At 36.1% G+C, this 21,972-nt stretch overlaps 1 protein-coding gene across 2 annotated transcripts in view; it reads right to left on the bottom strand.

Moving 5' to 3' along the window:
• IKZF3 (IKAROS family zinc finger 3) overlaps positions 1-21,972 on the bottom strand; it is a 93,521-nt gene that overhangs the window by 67,130 nt on the left and 4,419 nt on the right. For both annotated transcript variants that reach the window (XM_027517825.1, XM_027517826.1), the window contains exon 3: positions 560-613. In XM_027517825.1, the coding sequence (XP_027373626.1) occupies positions 560-613 (54 nt within the window). The remainder of the gene's footprint in view (positions 1-559; positions 614-21,972) is intronic.

Here is a 21,972-nt window from a genome sequence, read left to right on the forward strand (position 1 = left end):
GTATATAGTTTATTCTGGAGCAACGGTCAGCAAACCATGGCCTAGGGCCAAATTTAGCCATGGCCTATTTTTATTAATATATAGACCCAGGAAGTAGGAATGGTTTTACAGTTTTAAAGATTGTAAAAAATATAAAGAAGAATATACAACAGAGACCATATACGGCCCACAAAGTCTAAAATATTTACTCTCTGGCCCTTTACAAATAAAGTTTACTGACCACTGTTCCTGAGTGAAAAGCACAAGTTTTATAAGCTATGATATTGTTCAACAAAAGCTGTCTTAATTCAAATGAGTCAGCTGAAAATTTTTTTTAAGAAAAAAAAAAAAAAAACAACAGTGAAAAAATAAAAAAACATTGGGTGGGGTGGTTTGGCTCTGTGATGTCAGATAACTTATATGATCTAAACGGATGCATTATTTTTGTATCAGGAAGACACGACTTCATTTTTTCCACAACCCATTTCCATAGCATGTATATTGCAATCAGAATATTCCCCTTCATTTGAACTATTCAGTAAAGGTATATTTTTAGAGAGGAAAGATATGATGTTGTTACCTGTGGGCACAGACTGCTCTTGAGTGCTTTTCAGTTCCACATTTGGTTTTATATCTGAAACGAAAAGGATTATAAATATTAGCTTTTTAGAGTAAATTTTTTTCAGATTTGAGCATTCTAAATTTAATAAGGATACCACTTTGGAAGATTTAGTTGCCGATTTCCTCTCCAGAGCAGGACTATTCTCTACATCCTTCCTAAAAAGTGTCTCAAGGAGAATAAAAAGAATCCATGCAAAAATTATATTTTAAAGTGATTAAGAGGAAAAAATTACTATTCTGCATTTATTCTGGTATTTTTATTTTTTCATAAAGACCCGAGTTCCTATCTGGTATTGTCTTGTTTCAGTCTACAGATCTTTCTTCAGCATATCTACTAGTGCAACTGTATGAATGACAGCTTTTCTCAACTTTCCATTCATTTGGAAATATCTTTATTTTGCCTTAAAATTTAAAGGATATTTTTACTTGACATAGAATTATGGGCTGACAGTTTTCTTCTGTCACTTTAAAGATGGCATTCCACTATCTCCTTATCCTCTATTGTTTCTGATGAGAAGAATATTTTCTATCACTGTTTTCCTTTATATATTCTTTTTCTCTGAATGCTTTCAAGATTTTCTCCTTAGTTTTTAGCAGTTTAACTACTATATGCCTAGGTGTGATTTTATCTGCATTTATCTCACATGGGTCCACCAAACTCCTTACCTGTAAAATTGTGTTTTTCACTAAACCTGGTAATTTTTCAGCTATTATTTCTTCAAATTCTTTTTCTCCTCCATTCTTTTGCCCTTTTTCTTCAAGGACGTCATCTACATTAGATTTTTTCATATTCCTACATTTTCCTGAGGTCCTGTTCTTTTCCCCTTAAAGTTCTTTTCTCTGTTGCTCAGATTGAATACTTTCATTAATCAATCTTCAAGTTCATTATCCTTTCTTCTGTCATCTTAATGTACTATCAAGCCTATTCAGTGAGTTTTCTATTTCAGATACTGTAATTTTTAGTTCTAGAATTCTATTTTCATCTTTTTTATAGTCTCTCTCTGGGGTAGGAAATGGCAACCCACTCCAGTATTCTTGCCTGGAGAATCCCATGGACAGAGAAGCCTGGTGGGCTACAGTCCATGGGGTCACAAAAAGTCGGACATGATTACGTGACTGAGCGCACTACACAGTCTCTCTGCTAGATTTCCTATTTGTTAATTCATTACAAGCACATTTTCCTTTGCATCTGAGTATAATTATTATACTTGTTTAAGAGGCTTGTCCTCCAATTCTAATATCTATATCATTTTGGGGTTAGTCACCTATGATTTCCTTTTCTCTTGAGTATGGGTCACATTTTCCTGCTTATTCAAATAACCTAATAATTCTGGATTGTACCCTGAAAATTATAAAGATACGTTACAGAATTTCTGGAGTTTGTTATGTTCCTTTGAAGGATATAGGAGATTTTCTTTGTTTATTTTACTTTTTAAAGCATGTAGTTAAACTCATATTCTGTTTCATTTGTGGTGGGAAGCATCTAGGGTAATCAATTGTCCCAGTACACCTGGGACTGAAGGTTTTCCAAGACTACAGCACTTTCACAGCCTTAGGAAAACTGGCACAAACTGGTACTCTTGCAGAAGCGTAAATCTCTGTTCAGTTACTTTCACCTCAGATGGACTGCTCAGGGTGTGACTCATACAAGTATAGTTCAAGGAGTAGCTAAAGATTTGGTCCAGCTAGAGCATTTATACACAAAAGGCCCTCTCTACCCTCTCCACTCTAGGATTTCCCCCTTTGCTTCCTATGATTGCTTGTGATTGCTATGGTTTTTTAAGCCAGTAAAACTGTGGATTATCTATTCAAGTTTTGGTCACCCAGATGCTAAAACTGGGACCTGCCTTTGAGCAAAACAGCCTTAAAAACAGGTTGGTTTTGGTTATTTTCCAATGCCTGCAGGTAAAAGATTTTTCATATTTTGTCCAGAATTATAATTATTATCTGCTGGAAGGTTGGTTCAATGGGACCAACCTCCTCTACTACTAGAAATTGAAACTCTCCATTTGTTCTTTATTTCAATGGTGATCATATACCCATAACTGCTCTAGATACCACTAATTTCAAATAATCTGTATTTCAGACATGTTTTAATTTTTGTTTTGAAAAATACAGTCACTGCATTTACATTCTATCCTAATATTAAAAGTTTAACACACCACCCATTAGATGTTAGCAACAAAGCTTAAGTGCAGGAAAAATACAAATATTTTTAAAATAAACAAGCATTAGTCAGTCAGTCAGTCATGGCCGACTCTTTACGACCCCATGGACTATAGCTCACTAGGCTCCTGTGTCTATGGGATTCTTCAAGCAAGAATACTGGACTGGGTTGCCATTTCCTACTCCAGGGGATCTTTCTAGCCAGGGATTGAACCCAGGTTTCTTGCACTGAAGACAGATTCTTTACCATCTGAGCCACCAGGGAAGCCTTTTGTAAAATAAGCAAAGGGGCAGCCTAATATGCAGTGTTAAAACCCAAGATGGGTGAAAGAAACGTCCATACAAGGAATAGGGACAGGCCAGGGTAGGCTGTTGGAGACCAACCAATATGAAAAGTGTGCCTGTGTGGGATGCACATTTAGCATGAGATGAGGAGGGATTCTACATGAAGGGCAGACAGATTGGCAAGTCAGAGCCTAAGCAGGATGAGAAGGGCAGGAGAATCACCTGGGCTGGAGTGATGAAGAACGTATCCAAGTAAGAGATGGCCTAGCATGAGGAGTCAGAGCCTGAGCATAGAGAAGAGGCCATTTATGCCTGGGGGTGCTCTCATTTCAGGGAGTAGACAGGGTTAGCAAGGCACCCACATAGGGACAGTGGGGGCACCAAAGAGCCCAAATGGAGTGAGGAGAGTTTCTATGTTTGGGAGTATCCAAGGCAAAGTGTCAGAACTTGATTGGGTTGAAGAGGGCATCCACATATTAAGGGCAGCTTTGCACTGGGATCTGTGCTGTGCTTAGTTGCTCAATTGACTCTTTGCAACCCCATGGACTGTAGCCCACCAGGCTCTTCTGTCCATGGGGATTCTCCAGGCAAGAATACTGGAGTGGATTGCCATGCCCTCCTCTAGTGGATCTTTCCAACCCAGGTCTCCTGCATTGTAGGTGGATTCTTTACCGTCTGAGCCACCAGAGAAGCCCAAGAATACTGGAACAGTTAGCCTATCCCTTCGTCAGGGGATCTTCCCGACCCAGGATTTGAACCAGGTTTCCTGCATTGCAGGTAGATATTTTTACCAGTTGAGCTATCTGGGAAGCCCATCAGACCCCAATAGAAAAGGGTATCCACATAGGTGAGTGCCTGCAGTACAGGATGTCAGAAACCAAATGAGGCAAGGTAAGAATCTTCACTGAAGAGGAAATGGCAGTGGCAGTGGATGACTGTTTATACAAAGGAGGATTGATTAAGTAAGAAAAACATAAGGATAATGAGACCCAGGTTTTTCTCTGTCAGAGAAGGGAGTTATAAATATGGAAACCTGTGGTCCTATATTGGAAATGGAAGTACTGGCAGGAACACATGGCTTTGACTATACATAAACTGATACAAAATATAGATGGAAATGTGTGTATATGTATGGTATAACACACCTGGTCTCTAGCTCTGTCCACTGAGAGCCCCTGGGAGCAGTGACATCACAACAGCTTTCAGGATACGGATATTAACTTCTAAGTATCATTCTCAACTTATAGAAACCATATTCCTTGGAGAAATGGCTGACTCCAGCACTGGGGGAGGGAAAGTACAGATGAGTCTGGAACATTTTGTTGTGCCAGAAAGCAAGGAAGTGCTCACAGAAACAAGAGCATATATTAAAAGGATATGGAAATTATTTTGAAGGGGTTCCCACTGGCCAAATCTGAGACAAGGGAGCATAAAAGTTATAATGATAGTATTGGATTACAACCTATTAAAAAGCATAAATTCATGAGTCCATATTGACATTAATAAGTAGTTGATAAATGTAAAGTCCAGTAACAAATGGAAAATTTACATAGTTGCAAAATGCTTCTTCTCAAAATATTATTACAAAGATAAAAAGAGAAACTACATAGTGAAGAACCTTGTAGACACCACTGTACTGAGTAAAGTGATCATTATCAGTAATGGGACAAATGAAAATTATGTGTCCACTGATAATGAAAAGAACACAGCTTCACTTCTGTAATATACCTGCCAGACATGCACAATCTAAATCTAACCATGAGAAAACTAACTCTAATTGAGGGATAATTTACAAAATAACTGGCTTGTAATTCTCAAAAGTGTCACAGTCATGACCAACTGAAGAACTATTCCAGACTGAAGGACAGGGAAGAGACGTGACAACTAAATGCATACGTGATTCTGAGCTGAATTCTCCTGAGGTAAAGGGCATTAAAGAAGCTACTGGAGAAATCTGAGTGGGGTCTGAGGATTAAATTGTAGTAATGTCCCAGTGTTAATTTCCTGGTTTTGATAGTTGTTTCCTGGTTATGTAGGAGAAGGTAGAACACACACTAAAGTAGTCAAGGGTGGATAGGGCTTTATGTCAGCAACTTACTCTCAAAATTTCCGGAAAAAAAAAAGTTTTTTTGTACTGTATTGCAACTTTTCTGTAAGTTTGATAGTGGGAGTTTTTTAAAAGCTTTTTTTTTTTTTTTTCAGCTAACTGTGAAACTTTTAACTGCACACTAAAGGGATTCTGAACAAAAAACAAAAAGAAAAGTAGCTCAAAAGTTTCACACGAACAATCTTCATGTGAAAACACATTTTAGTTATTACAGAGCAAGATGGCTTTTGATTTGGTGACCTAAAGAAAAAAGGTCCTAGTCCCCTGAGCCTCTTAAACTCTCTGACAATGACATTTAAATAGCTCTCAATATTTTTTCAAGCAGCCTTTGTGCGGCGTATAACACCAGAAGGAACTGAGTATAGTTTCCAAGAAAAAAAGGAGATCTGACTATCCGAGTATTCAAAGTTTGAAGGAGACATTTAAACCATCTATGACTTCCCTGGAAGTCCAGTGGTTAAGACTCACGTTTCCACTGCAGGGGACACAGGTTCAATCCCTGGTCAGGGAACTAAGATCCCATCTGCTGTGGCACAGCCAAAAAGAAAAGAAAACCATCTATAATCAGGCTATATGGATGCTCTTCTTAGGTGCTAAAAAATACTTAAAATACAGGAACAAAGGAGACTGAAGTGTATTTTCCCCTCTTGAATGTAAACATCTTTATAAAAATGTGAAGTCTAGTAGTGAATAGATGATAAAGGAATTCCCACCTGAAGACCAGAAACCTATTAAATATTTATAAGTGCAGCAAAAGTTTTACAGTTTTTAATGGATAATTTTGTCATTCCTTCATACTTCAGTTCAAAAAAGACTCAAAAATTTCCATGGTGGGGTCCATTTGGGTATTTTTAATGTGTTGGCAGTCAACATAGTTTTAAACTATTTTCCAAAAAAAAAAAAAAAAAAGAAAGCTAAGAAGGAAAGGTCCCTATGCTTCTTTTGAGAAAAATATTAATTCCCTTTACTGATATTAATACATATGGTGCAAATGATGGAAAATTCCAAAGTGGATTAATTCTGTTGAGATAGCATTCCTGTCAGTTTTCTACCTCTCCTATTACTTGAACTGGGTAAACCATGTTCCTGCCTCAGGACTTTTGCTTTTACTCGTCCCTCTGACCAAAATGCTCTTCCTTCAGATAGCCACCTGCCCTACCTCCTTTCTTCATTCAGGTGTGTGCTCAAAAGTAACCTTATAAAACCAGCTTTACCTAACTACTCTATAATAAGATATCATCCTTCATTGTCACTTTTTTCTCTTACTTTATAAAATTTTCTTCATACAATTTCTTCATTTTCACCACCTGACGTATATTTATTCATTTTTTAAAAAGTATTTATTGATTTGGCTGCGCCAGCTCTTAGCTGTGACATGCAGAACCTTTGATCTTCATTGCAGCATGCAGGCTCTTTAGTTATGACATGTGAACTCACAGTTGTGGCAGGTGGGATCTCGTTCCCTGACCAGGGATGGAACCCAGGCCCCTTGCATTGGGAGCACAGAGTCTTAGCCACTGGACCACCAGGGAAGTCCCTATTTGTTCACTTTTAAAATGTCTCCTCCCCACCCCACCAGAATGTAAACTTAATGAAAACATGGATGTTGGCTGTAATTTTTATTGCTTTTTGCTATATTTTCAGCTCTCAAAATAGTACCCATTGTGACAGCCACTCAATAAGTATTTGTTGAATTAATACATGAACTTTTACATCTCTATCTTTGCTACTTATAAATACTCTAAGTCAAGGTTCTACAAACTACAGCTTTCACCTGTTCTTGTATGACTTGTGAACTAAGAATGAGTTTACATTTTTTAATGGTTGAAAAAAATCAGAAAGATTCATTTCATGCAACTTGAAAATTGTGTGGAATTCTAACATCAGTGTTCATAAATAAAGTTTTAATGGAGCACAGCTAAATCCATGTTGTCTACAGCTGCTTCTGTATTCCAAGAGCAGAGTTGAGTACTTGCAAGAGACTATGACTTGCAAAGCCAAAAAACATTCACTATCTGGTGACCTTTTAGAAAAAGTTTGTCAAGACCTGGTCAAATCTATTATTAATACTAACACTAATACTGCACTGTCCAATACAATAGCCACTAGCCACATGTGCCAATTTGAGTTTAAATTTAATTAAAGTTAAACATTTAGTTTCTCAGTTACCCAACCACATTTCCAGTATTCAACAGAACATGTAGCTAAGGGTCTTTCATATTGGAGAACATAGATAAAGAATATTTCCATTCCCATAGAAAGTTCTACTGAAGAGCACAGCTCTAGATTTTAGAATGTCTTGTTGCCGCTTGGGATACTGCTAACTGCAAAGTTATTTAAAGCAAACATTAAAACTTTGGGTCAGGAAAGAAACCACGTATAAAAGTTAAATCAATGAAAATTCTAAGGAAATTATACTAGGAAACAGCTTAACAATGATCATCTTCTATCAGTGTTTTCTAAACTCCTGCAACTGGAATTTCAGGGGAAAGCACTTTCTATTAATGCAGTCATCAAAAAGGTAAAGGATATAGACAGCATCTTCATATAAAGAACTTTATAAATTTCACTGATTAAAAAATAAACGTGACTCTTTGAAGGGTTAAAAAAGAAAACCCACATGATGCCAAACATCCAGATAAAATATTTCTAAATGTACCTATATGGGGCTTCCCGGGTGGCACACTGGAAAAACAATCTGCCTGTCAATTCAGAGGACATGGGTTAAATCCCTGGTCTGGGAAGATTCCACGTCGTGTGGAGCAACTAAGTCCATGTGGCACAACTACTGAACCCACACTCTAGGGCCCATGAGCCACAACTACTGAGCTTGTGCTCCGCAACAAGAGAAGCCACCACAATGAGAAGCCCACGCACCACAACCAAGAGTAGTCCCCCACTCACCATAGCAGAGATAGCTGAGCAAAAGCAATGGAGACCCAGTGCAACCAAAATTAAAATACTTATATATGTGTATACAAAATAAACTCAGCATGTACATTAGAATTTTTGTATCATTAGATAAAATCATTTTTCTTACCTCGTTTAAAAGCCAAAATTACAATCCTTACTTAACACTCTTATGTATATCAATTTCCCTCCTGCTCTTGCCATAACTAAATAATCTCCTGATATATTTTTAAATTAAATAATTACTGTTTTCCATTGACACTGGTGTTGTACTATGTTTTCCAATGACATTTTACCTCTTAAACAATAAATCTTATGGACAGAGTCTTAGAAAAGTTCAATCTTCCAAGACTGGGTGAAGAATAAATAGAAATTATGAACAACCCAATTGCAAGCACTGAAATTGAAGCTGTGATAAAAAATCTCCCCAAAAGCAAAAGCCCAGGACCAGATGGCTTCATAGCAGAATTCTATCAAACATTTAGAGAAGAGCTAATGCCTATCCTTCTAAAACTCTTTTAAAAAATTGCAGAGAAAGGAACACTTCCAAACTCATTGTACAAGGCCACCATCACCCTGATACCAAAACCAGACAAAGACAACATAAACAATAAATCTTATAAAAAATACATAGCTTCTGTAACTGATACAGTTCACAAATATATTGGACTGTTAAAGTTAAAGGTTATTTCTTTTGTAGTTTTCCAAGCACTCTACATATTCAAAGCTTTATTAGCAATCTCAAATTGTTTTCTGCTGCTGCTAAGTCGCTTCAGTCGTGTCCGACTCTGTGTGACCCCATAGATAGCAGCCCACCAGGCTCCGCCATCCCTGGGATCCTCCAGGCAAGAACACTGGCGTGGGTTGCTACCAGAAGTGAAAACAAGTCTCATCATATGCTTGCTGAGAGATGACAATTTCAAATTTGTTTTTACTCCTTCAGATTCTCTCTTTGACAAAGATGCTGTTTAAAAAATTTCATGAGTTAGAATTTTTGTTAAATATACCAAGATTTTTCTCTGAGATTCTAGCATTTTATGTGCTACAAAATGAAAAGGGGTAGATTACAAATAAAATTTAAAGCTGAAAATGTTAAGGATCTGGTTAATTGAGATTTCATAAAAAATCACACGTGAATAATATACTATCTATGAACAAAATCAAATATTTACATTAGCAACAAAACATGCAACCATATTTTTAATTCGAATGATTACAAACTCGTTTTCATTTTGTTACTTTAAGTAATTATCATTCAGTAAAGGATATCCGCTAATAAACATGGAACTCTGCTCAATGTTACATGGCAACCTGGTGGGGTGGGACTTTGCGGGAGAATGGATACAAGTGTATGCACGGCTGAGTCCCTCCAATGTTCACTTGAAACTATCACAACACTGTTAATTGGCTATGCTCCAATACAAAACAGAAGTTAAAAAAAGAATACCAGCTAATATAATTCTGTTCTTCATTTCAGAGATGAGATTTCCACTTGCTGGTCTGTCTTTCCAGCATAGCGTAGAAGCTAAAGGAGAGCAAAATGTCAATCTCAGAAGAGCCCTGCACTGACTTTGCAGCTGTCCTCAGCACTGGTGCCTGACAGCAGCCAGAAAGTTGTCTTTGAACGTCAGCATTTCCCTTTACCTTCATAACAATAAACTGATTTCTCTATCCCCATACCTCTTTCTTAAATTTAAAATGTCCATTTTTACTTTTTAACAAAAAGCTTTGGAAACTGAGTCACTGACTACAAAACGATCCTTATAATCAATGAAATTAGAAACGTTGGAATTGAAGTAGATATCTTACCTACCTTATCTCTTCTTTCCCTGCCACTTGATATTTGACTTTTCTCCAATATCCAACTATTTGGATTATGAAGTCTCTGCTTAGACACTTCCAAGAATACAGAAGTTATACTTTTCCTTTTCAGAAAAATTCTAATGGTTTAAAAAGTTCCTCCTTAAATACAGTGGAACTCAAAATTTCCTGAACTGTCCATTTCAGGTCCTAGTTCAGCCTTCTGGGAACATCCAGAATAAATTATTACACAAATGCTACCACTCAGTTCCCTAACCATGGTGAGAGCTTTCTTCTGAACCTGGTTTTGTTTGCCTATGGTCCTCCAAAAATGTGGCATCAAGCACTTAGCCCATGAGTGCAAATGAGACTTCATATTATCTCATAGCATCTCTGGAAAATAAACAGGTACAATGGCATTTATTATTCTTCTCATTTTACAAAAAAATTTAAGACAAAAGAATGACAAAAAATATAAAGTCATGTAATTGTTCAAAGGTACAATGTCAGTGGCACATTATGAAGAGAAGCAGGATTCCTCTCTTGAGTTTCAACCTTTGTCTCAAAGAATTTAAATAATGTTTTAAGGTGTTTTCCTACATAGATTATAAATCTTGGAAGAAGGTCAGAACTAGAAGACATTTTAGACCCAATTAATTTCAAATACCTCAAGTGAGAGGAAAGGAAGATATTAAAAAGGAGGGGGCATGCCTTAAAATGAGAATAGTCTCTCCAACCATGAAATCCTTCCTTTCCTTCCTCTTTGGACCAAAGTAAAGGTTAAGAGACATCAAGAATACTTCTCTAAGAACATCAGATCAATACAGCCCACGTTACCCTCTTTTTTTTTAAACAAAATATTCCATTTTCCCTGGATTAAATGTGAAGAAATTATAGACTGCAGGGCACAGATCTTAAACAGCAAATTCAATATCTAGTGTTTTTTTCCCTGAAAGGTCAGTTACTATAAAGTTGTAGAAAAATATACTTATATTTTACCATGGGTATCACGTGCCAACAAACATGCAGAGAGAAAAGGAAGAATGAGCATTTCATGCCACTGATACTTTTAAAAATTGTCTGTGCTAAAATGACTGAATCCAACATATTACAAGTAAGATTTTCATTTTGTACCTGTAAAATGCCTAGTTGGTTATAAAATAACTGAAGTTAAACACAAAATATCAATTGAAGATGGGTGACAGACTTAAATGTGAAGCTAAAACAACCAAATTTCTAGAAGAAATTATAGGAGAGTATTTTCATGGCCTTGGATAGGCAAAGACTTAATCCCAAAAGGAAAAAAAAAAAAGATAACTTTGTCTTCATTAAAATTAAGAATTCTGTTTATCAAATAGATTAAGAAAATAAATAAGCAAGTTACAGATCCAGAGAAAATATTTGCAATACACATCTGATGAAGTTCATGCTTCTAAATTTTAAATGCCTATAAAATCAATAAGAAACATATAAACAATCCAATTTTTTAAAAATGTACAGAAGACTTATGGCACTTCAAGAAGAAGAATATGTAAATAGCCAATAAACATACAAAAAGGTACTCAACATCATTATTCATCAGGAAAATACAAATTAAAACCACAATGAAATACCACTACACACCCACCAGAATAGCTAAAATTTAAAAGACTGACAACAGTAAGTGTTGACAAGATGTGGAACAACTGGGGATCACCAGTGAGAGGGTGAAAGTCCAACCACTTCAGAAACTGTTTGGCAGTATGCATCAGACCTAAGAACACACCCACACTATGACCTAGAGACACTAGTCCTGGATATATATCCAAGAGAAATTAATGTATATGTCCATCAAAAGACATGTACAAGAATATTCATCATATAGATAAACAATGGAAACAAATCAAATGTCCATCAACAGTACAATGAATAAACAAGTTGTATATTCATACTACTCAGTAATAAAAAAGAATGAACTATTAATAAATATAACAATGTGGATGAATCTCAAAGGTATGTTGAGTAAAAGAAACCAGATGCCTAAAAAGTACCTACTGTATGATTTATGCAGAATTCAAGAACAAGAAAACTGACCTATGGTTACAGAAGTCTGAATAGTGCTTTACTTGGTGTGCATGCTCCATCACTTCAGTCATGTCTGATTTTTTGCAATCCTACGGACTGTAGCCCATGAGGCTCCTCTATCCATGGGGATTCTCCAGGCAAGAATACTGAACTGGGTTGCCATGCCCTCCTTCCGGGGATCTTTCTGACCCAGAGATTAAACCCATCTCACTTATGTCTCCTGCATTGGCAGGAGGGTTCTTTACCACTAGTGCCACCTTTTTACCTGGTGTAAAGGGAGGTTTTGTAAATGGGCACAAAGGGAATCTTCTGGAGTGATGCAAATGTCCTGTATCTTTTTCTAAATTTTATTTTACTGAAGTATAATTGATTTAAATGCTACGTTTCTGGTATAAAATGTTTCCTATCTTGACTCTGAAGGAATGCATATAGATAAAAATTAATCAACCTGTATATGTAAGAAACATATACCTCATTGTATAAACTATTCCTTAATTAAAAATAAATCTATTGAACACTGCTGCTGCTGCTGCTGCTAAGTCGCTTCAGTCGTGTCTGACTCTGCGCGACCCCATAGATGGCAGCCCACCAGGCGCCTCCGTCCAAGGGATTTTCCAGGCAAGAATACTGGAGTGGGTTGCCATTTCCTTCTCCAATGCATGAAAGTGAAAAGTGAAAGTGAAGTCGCTCAGTCGTGCCCGATTCTTAGCGGCCCCATGGACTGCAGCCTACCAGGCTCCTTCGTCCATGGGATTTTCCAGGCAAGAATACTGGAGTGGGGTGCCATTAATATCTAAAACACCAAAGGAGTTCCTGGAGGTCCAGTGGTTAGGGCTTGGCACTGTCACTGTTGAGGTTCTGGGTTCAATCCCTGGTCAGAGAACTAAGATCTTGCAAGCCACACAGTTCAGCCAAAAAAATAAAAGCCCAAACCTTAAAAACGCAATTATAGCAGTATCTTCTCTCTTTTAAAAAAAATTTGAATTTTGGGGGATTTTCATAAGTTTTCTATAGTCTTTATGGACTATATCCATGCCAAGCATCCTGTGAATGGGCACCATGTAAAAATTCTTATGGTGAGGAAATTTATTTACATGTTATGTACCACCTAAATATGGAGATATTTTCAGTGATAGCTAATTCTCCAATCAAATTTTCCTGAGGATTGAGATTTCAAGATTTGTTTCAATTTTGATCTTTGATTTTTTTTCTTTTTTCACTAAGCTTAGGCTACAGATAATTTGTGTCATTCATCTTTGGAAAACAAAAACAAACAAACAAAATCTCTTGATCCACATCTATGCTTCTCTCCAGCAATAGCTCTACTTATTTCTCTGCTAGCTAAACTTCTGGAGAATATGACCTGTACCCAGTGATTCTACTTCTATTCCCGTTCCTGCTTTAATCATTTCGGTCTGGTTTCCATCCCCACTCTACAAAAACCACTTTTGTTAAGGTCACTAGCAAGTTTTACGTTGCCCAAAACCAGCCCACACTATTTGTCCTCACTTTACTTGACTTTCCAGCAACAGTGAACATAGCTGTTCACTCTCTCCCCTGAATTCCGTTACACCACACTCTGTTGGTTTTTTTACTTGTCTCGCCATGCTGTTTCTCTTATGTGAGCCCCTCCCCCTCTACATGACCACCTAAGTAGGATGCTTCTCAGGGCTTGATCCCGAGCCCTCTTCTCACAATAGGTGGCCCCAATCATTCTCATGGCGCTAAAGATCATCTATGTGCTGAGGATGACCAAATTTCTATCTCTAGCCAGACTTTTTATTCAGAGGAGAGGTGCACCAACCCTGCCCTGACCATTATTCTTCCTTTTAGCACTGTTCTTTTATAACCCTTCAAATAACTCAAATCTTTTCAATGGGGATTTATTGTTTGGGAGCCTACCTTCCTCAGATCAGTTCAGTCGCTCAGTCGTGTCTGACTCTTTGCGGCCCCATAAATCGCAGCACGCCAGGCCTCCCTGTCCATCACCAACTCCCGGAGTTCACTCAAACTCACGTCCATCGAGTCGGTGATGCCATCCAGCCATCTCATCCTCTGTCGTCCCTTTCTCCTCCTGCCCCCAATCCCTCCCAGCATCAGAGTCTTTTCCAATGAGTCAACGCGTGAGGTGGCCAAAGTATTCGCGTTTCAGCTTTAGCATCAGTCCTTCCAAAGAACACCCAGGACTGTAAATTCCAAGCGGGCAAAAGCACTGTTGTCTTCTTCACCATTGTATTGCCAATATTTTGCATACAAGACACATAACAGTCAGTGAACAGTTTTTGAATGAAGAATGAATGAATCAAGATTTCTGACTTTTGAATTACCTTGCTATTAATATAAATGTTATATTACAAGGTAAGTCAAAATCAAATGTTATAAAAACTTTCATTGCTCAGCTCTCTTTTAAAACCAGCATATAAACAATAAAAATATATTCTAAAACAATGGGAATACCAGACCACCTGACCTGCCTCTTGAGAAACCTATATGCAGGTCAGGAAGCAACAGTTAGAACTGGACATGGAACAACAGACTGGTTCCAAATAGGAAAAGGAGTACGTCAGGGCTATATATTGTTACCCTGCTTATTTAACTTATATGCAGAGTACATCATGAGAAACACTGGGCTGGAGGAAGCACAAGCTGGAATCAAGATTGCCAGGAGAAATATCAATGACCTCAGATACGCAGATGACACCACCCTTATGGCAGAAAGTGAAGAAAAACTAAAGAGTCTCTTGATGAAAGTGAAAGAGGAGAGTGAAAAAGTTGGCTTAAAGCTCAACATTCAGAAAACTAAGAACATGGCATCTGGTCCCATCACTTCATGGGAAATAGATGGGGAAATAGTGGCTGACTTTATTTAGGGGGGCTCCAAAGTCACTGAAGATGGTGTCTGCAGTCATGAAATTAAGACACTTACTCCTTGGAACAAAAATTATGACCAACCTAGACAGCATATTAAAAAGCAGAGACATTACTTTGTCAACAAAGGTCTGTCTAGTAAAGGCTATGGTTTTTCCAGTGGTCATATATGGATATGAGAGTTGGACTATAAAGAAAGCTGAAGGAATTGATGCTTTTGAACTGTGCTGTTGGAGAAGATTCCTGAGAGTCCCTTGGACTGCAAGGAGATCCAACCAGTCCATCCTAAAGCAGATCAGTCCTGGGTATTCATTCGAAGGACTGATGTTGAAGCTGAAACTCCAATACTTTGGCCACCTGATATGAAGAGCTGACTCATTTGAAAAGGCCCTGATGTTGGGAAAGATTGAGGGCAGGAGGAAAAGTGGATGACAGAGGATGAGATGGTTCAGTCGCTCAGGATGAGATGGTATCACCGACTCAATGGACATGAGTTCGGGTAAACTCCGGGAGTTGGCGATGGACAGGGAGGCCTGGGGTGCTGCGGTTCATGGGGTTGCAGAGTCCGACACGACTGAGCGACTGAACTGAACTGAACTGAAAGATATAAAGATGATCTACCACTAACCCAGTATATGCTATGAAAGTGATGTTTCACTAATACTTTTCAAACTGTGGGCCATGTTTATCACATTTTAGTGTGCACAAGAATGCCCTAGAAATCTCATTAAAATGCAGATTTTGATTCAGCATGTCTGGCCTGAGATTCTGCATCTGTAACATGTCCCAGATGTTGCTAGTGGTACTGGTCCACACACCATACTTAGATTAACAGGTGTCTAAAGGATCTTTGTAAATGAATTATGAATTAAACTGAACATGTGCTGGATCCTAACTTTACTTCTAGCAGAATGCAAGGTGATTTTTGTACACACCATCTTATTCAGATTTGCTGGTCTCTTGCAGTATTATAAACTTAGAGGAGTTCTCAACCTTATCAAGACTAAGTGCCCCCCTCTTTTAGAAAAAGTATTTTATAATACCTCTTTACCCCAGGTTGACCCCTGGGTTGAGAAGATCCCCTGGAGAAGGGAACGACAACCCACTCCAGTATTCTTGCCTAGAGAATTCCATGGACACAGCAGCCTGGCAGGCTACAGTCCATGGGGTAACAAAGAGTCGGACGCAACTGAATGACTAACATACACACACACCATCATAAATTAAATATAACCTATCCACACATTGAAGTTTTCTAAAAATAAAAACCTAACTGTAACATAAATGTGAAATAAATTTAAAAAATGTTTTAATATGTAAATATACTAGTAAATTATAGTAAGAAGGTAGTCAGATGTGTTTATAGAATCATCATGAATGCAAGAGACAAAATACGCAAGATATAACTTGCATCAATAATGGCAAAAGTCTTGGCTCCAAACTAAAGAAAAAATCATCTTCCTTTGATTTATTGGGTTGGTCAAAAGGAACCCAGACAAACTTTTTGGCCAATCCAGTAGACAGCAGTTTTATTCTTAAACAATTTAGATTGCATTAAAACCATGCAAGAATACTTTATGCATAAAATACAGTTAGGTTCTAGCAGTCATTAGAGGACATAAAATATTACTAAGTTTCAGAAAAGCAAGAGATTCCAACCTAGAATAGGAAACAGCTTCCTAAAAGACTGCCAGTTGCTGATCTGTGGTAGAGGCAAAGGGTCAATAGCTAAGTAGATCCAGCAGTGGTCCCTATAGTGATATCCTTACCTAAATAACTTTACATGAGCACATATGCATAGGAAAAAATATTCTGTGGATAAAAAATGAGCATGCTCAATAATCAACTTTTTATGAATGTGGAGTTATATCATAGCTGATGTAAAATATAATAGCTCCACTCTGAAAAAACGGTTTTTGTAATATTTAACAACTAATCATTTTTGCCATCATCTGCCTTTATCTCTGCAATTGAAGATCATGTTATACACTTGTGCATAGTGTAGACAGTAGCACAAATGTATATCAGAGGCTCGATTTGACTTTCATGTGTATCATTTACCAAATATTAATGCATTGAAGATTATCCCTATAAAATTTATATTTGGACCTCAAAATAAAACTTTTTAACCAGCTCTTTGAAAATATTAAAAATTTATAAATGTGACATAAGATCGTGGTTGTACACTGGAATTTTTTTCCTGTGCATATTTGCTCATATAAAATTGCTCTGATGTTCTAAGTATTCTGCTATGTTAACAGTCTCTAAAACAGATAATACTTTGCAAAAAATTGATTGTGGTGTGATAGAGAAATCAAATGAAGTAAAATATGGTATTCTCAACTTTAAAAAGCAAAACATTTGTTGTGAAGAAATAGTTTATTGTGGCTTTCTGAAACAGTGCAAAAAAATGTAGCAAAGCCAAGGATTAGATTTCCCTATGTTATTTTGCCCAAAGTTAAGCCAGTATTGGATCAGAAAAAAATAACAGTATTCATCCTGTTGAATTCAGCCAACATTCAAAGCTCTTCTATCAAACTTTTAATAGCACCTCTGACAAATTAACCAGCAAAATTAACTAGCTTTCATGTCACTATTTTCTTTACTATCTTTACCATAAAAGTTGAACAAATAGTCAAATGACCAAACACAGGCAATTTATTAGTTGATTTATTCAATAAATGACTGCAGTCCTACTATGTGCTAGGGACTAGGCTGGGTACTCGTTATCACTGGTGATAAAAAGATCCCTACACTTTGGAATCTGACAGTTTAGACGGGGCAACAGGTGTACTAGTGACCAAAATATGCAAGAAATCTAGTTAAATAATCTTTAAATAATTAAGAGTTAAGAGTAAAAAATACAGTTTTGCACTGCTTAATCAGTGATGCTATTGAAATGTTTTCCATTTCTCTTATTTTAAAAAGTTTTCTTTATAAACCCACAAATAACCTGATGTGCCAAAAATGTTATCTCTAAGAACAGTTGCTAATAAATACAATTTGTGATATGTTGCCAATTCCATTGATATAATAAGTCAGGAGGTAAGCCGCTTTTGAATTTTTGATGCATAAAAAGCACTGCTTAATAAATGCTTTTATTCTGTTTCATATCTATTATTAAACATTTAGTTTTTTCTGTCTTCTAGATGGGCTACATGTCCAATATAATATGGTATTGACTCCAAATTATATTGATTTACTCTACATCACTTTGTACTCTAAGAACTTTAATTCTGGATGCAAAAGTAGATTTCAATTAAGGCTGAAAAAATTACCTCATTCAGGATCATTAGGGATTATTTTGACAGATTTTACAGCAATAATAATTAATAGTTTTATATATATATATATATATGTATATACCACTTTTCAAATAATACCCCTATAATAGAAATATAATCATTGTTTCATTTCGTCTTTTTTAAAAAAGTAATTCAAAGGCCTTAGAGTCATCCTTATGATTTCTAATTATTATGAATGTGCCAGTTAATGGGAGAGTTGTACTTTCAAAAGGCTTAATAGCAGCCTACTCCATGTTCTTGTGATGTTTAGAATCTTTTTCTGCAATAACTAATGTATGTTTAACACATTCAAAAAGCATTTATTGGGTATTTACTACAGGCAGCTTCTGTGTTAATCACTCCTTTTTCACACATGGTCTAGAACCACAGCTTGAGTTAGGAGCCAATTCATACTGGTTATCTGATAAAAGACCTACCGATAATCTTTTAGTCATAAGTGTAAATACATACACTGATGACAAACTTTTAACAACGTATTAAAAAGGTATCACCAGGAAAATGTATGATAATTTTATGATACCATTCATGCATCTTACTGACTGAGAAAGTAAATTTCCCCTCATATTTGATCCATGTTTTAATGGACTAATATGTCATCCTGAAATCTGCTCATGTAAAGTTAAAAAGGTAAGGTTTAGCATTAAGTAATATGCTAGTCAAAAAATCAATAACATTTTTGTTTTCTAAGTTTTCCTTTCTGTTATACCATTTTAAATATTTAAAAATTTTTCTGAGTTCTAACAAGGAATTGCTAGCACCAATCCCTTATTCACAAAGAATAATAAAAGGCATCATAATAAAGATATTGAAAATGACTTTTAGCACCATTTTTTCAAAGTTTTTTTATGTGGACCATTTTCTTAAATTCTTTATTAGATTTGTTACAATAATGCTTCTGATTCATGTTTTGGTTTTTTGACTGTGAGGCATATGGGATGTTAGCTCCCTGACCAGGGATCGAACCTGCACCCCTGTACTGAAAGGCAAAGTCTTAACCACTGGACCATCACCAGGGAAGTCCTTTTTGGGCACCATTTTGAAACTTTAATGCAACAAACTCTGAGGATCTTTTATAAACCAGGAACTGCTCTTTGCACTGAGTATACAAAAATAAGACATAGTTTCTGCCTTCAGAAGCTTAAAGACCAGTGGGGGAATAAACACTTAAATCGGTAAATAATTTCAATGTAATTGGGAGAAGTATGCATAGTAAGGAAAGGCCCTTAGCCCAGGTGGATGGAGGTGAGGGACTGAATAGAATGACCACCAGAAAGCACCAGGAAAAGTCATGAGAAGGAGGTCCTTCATGGTGATAATGCATGAAAAGATGAGTAGGCATAACAAGGTAAAGAATGGGATGAAAATTTTAGCAAAGACATGGAAGTATGAAACAGCATATTAGATTGCAGGAAACACAACCAGAAATTTTCTAAAATTATGTTCTACCAGGACCCCGTGACCTTTCTGTGGCTTTTGTTCCTTTGAATTTTATCAGTTCAACCTTCACATGTTCATAACGGAGGGCTAGTAAACCACCATCTGGAGGCTGTATCTATGTAAATACCATCCATCCAGAACAGAGAAAGGAAGCTAGAAATGAAAAAAAATGGCTACCACAAAAGCCATGTGGTGGAAAGCTGACATCAAGAAGGAGACAAAAACTACACAATAACCTAGGAATATTTAGCGTAGGGGCATTCAGCTTTGCACAGTTCAAAAACCCCATGAGAATATACTACAGAACAATATATTACCTGATAGTCTGAATACTGAATCTGGGTCCCTAAGATAAAGTTTTCTCTTGTGGACCTCACTTATAAGGGGTCTGTGTAACAAATACTCTTAGAAAGATTTCTTCCCAATAATGTTGAAATAAAAAAGGTTTTTAAAAATATTTATTTATTTAGCTGTACTGGGTCTCAGTTGTGGCACATGAGCTTTTCTCATGGCATGTGGGATCTTCATTCCCAGACCTGGGATCGAACCTGCATCACCTGCATTGGAAGTGGGATTCTTAACCATCAGACCACCAGGGAAATCCCAAAGGTTTTATATTAAATAAGAAATATGCCAATACCTGTAAAATTTGTGAACTACCCATTTCTCAACCATCAGACAGAAGGGATATTATTACAGCACAAATAACAAAATTCAGTAACATAAAGAATCTCTGTGTAGAAAATATTCAGGATCACAAATTGGGAGAAAAGAAAACAATTCTAGTTCTCAATTTATTACATGCATTAACTCTTCACCTTTATATGACAAACTTTCTATTTCAAAAGCTTATTTCATCTGACATCTTCACACACAGAAATTCTCAATAAATGTCTGGTGATGAATGAAAAATGAATAACTTTTTAAAAAGATTTTATATTTTGAAGAAATATCGACTATATAGTTTCACATTTCACAATAAACCATAGCATATTAATCTGGCCCCCAAATTAGGCAGAAAATAAAAGTACTTCATCAAGTATGCTTACAGTGCCAAGACATGACAGGTATACACTATAGGTCAAATTCTAAACTGGGACCAAAATATCAAAATAGTATAAAAGTACTTTATTTAAATATCAAACACATGGGCCAGATTAGCCAATCTTGAGTGGCTATAATAAACCAGATATTTTATTACACCAAATACTCTGATCCTCAAGGATGTGATGTTAGAATAGCCAAATTCACATCACTAACCTTTCTGTTAATCTTAGTTTTTTATTTAAGTGTGAAATATTTGCATCAAGCATACCATATAACATCCATCTCCACGGATTATGAATATAATCTACTCATCTAAACTCACCTAGTGATTCAATTCTGTATTCTCTTTCCATTTATAGCCTGTACATTCCAAATAAAATTCTACACAAGTTTTCATTCCCTTTTTATTCAGCTTATCAAAAAGTCACGGTTAGGGTTTTAATATCCTGAATTATGCTATTTAGTTAATAATTTCTTTATTTCACATTAAATAAATGAATTCAGGAGTATTAACATTTATAGAGAAACATCCCAGTTTCCACTGTCTTACACTCATTCATATGTTATTCTTGAGAATGAAATGATAATGATTAAGACTAGGAAAAAACAGTGTTGGAGTATTGATCTATCACTTCACAAAAATAAACTCAGGAATTCATATGAAATAATTAAAGCCTGAGTGTTTTTTAAATTATTTTTTCTAGTGTACAACAACCTAATTTTTTTCTGTTGTTGGCCAATGAAATCTTTACATGATAAAAATTACACATCATAAACCATTTTAAAAATATTCAAAGTGTAAATTTTTAGATTTACTTTTAAACCTTGATTTAAAGCAAAAAGTTTTTCATAAGAGAAAACCCTTAAAATATTTTTCAATAATGATCATTAAATTTTTTTTTTACAGAATACTAAATATGTACTGTGCATCATTTGGCGCTCTACTTAGAGGGAAAAAAACACGTATAAGTGCCAAGTCAGTTTAAAATTATAAACATACCCATGTGTAAATTAAAGATTTACAATCACAGTACTGTGCTCAATTATACATGAAACAAAATTTATTTTGTGTCCTGACATATTCAATCAAGTTTTAATAACTTCATAGACCCTAGACCTAAAGCGGCCAAAGATCAAGGTATACTGGTAATAAGAGAGCCTTCAATCATTATGAAGAAAATATCCAGGCTATTGATAATTATTTATCAAGTTAACATTTTAATTAGGTGTCAGTATCTCATTTACTAATAGAATGAATACATTTCTCACAAATTCTGATTTTCTATTTTCTGATTTTCTCCAACTTGAGATGCACCTGCCATTTTCAAGGTTTTAGAAACACTTGTTGAGAAGACTGTTGAAAAGTTTAAAATAATACTGTGA

The sequence above is a fragment of the Bos indicus x Bos taurus genome, chromosome 19, assembly GCF_003369695.1.
Source record: "Bos indicus x Bos taurus breed Angus x Brahman F1 hybrid chromosome 19, Bos_hybrid_MaternalHap_v2.0, whole genome shotgun sequence".
NCBI lineage: Eukaryota > Metazoa > Chordata > Mammalia > Artiodactyla > Bovidae > Bos > Bos indicus x Bos taurus.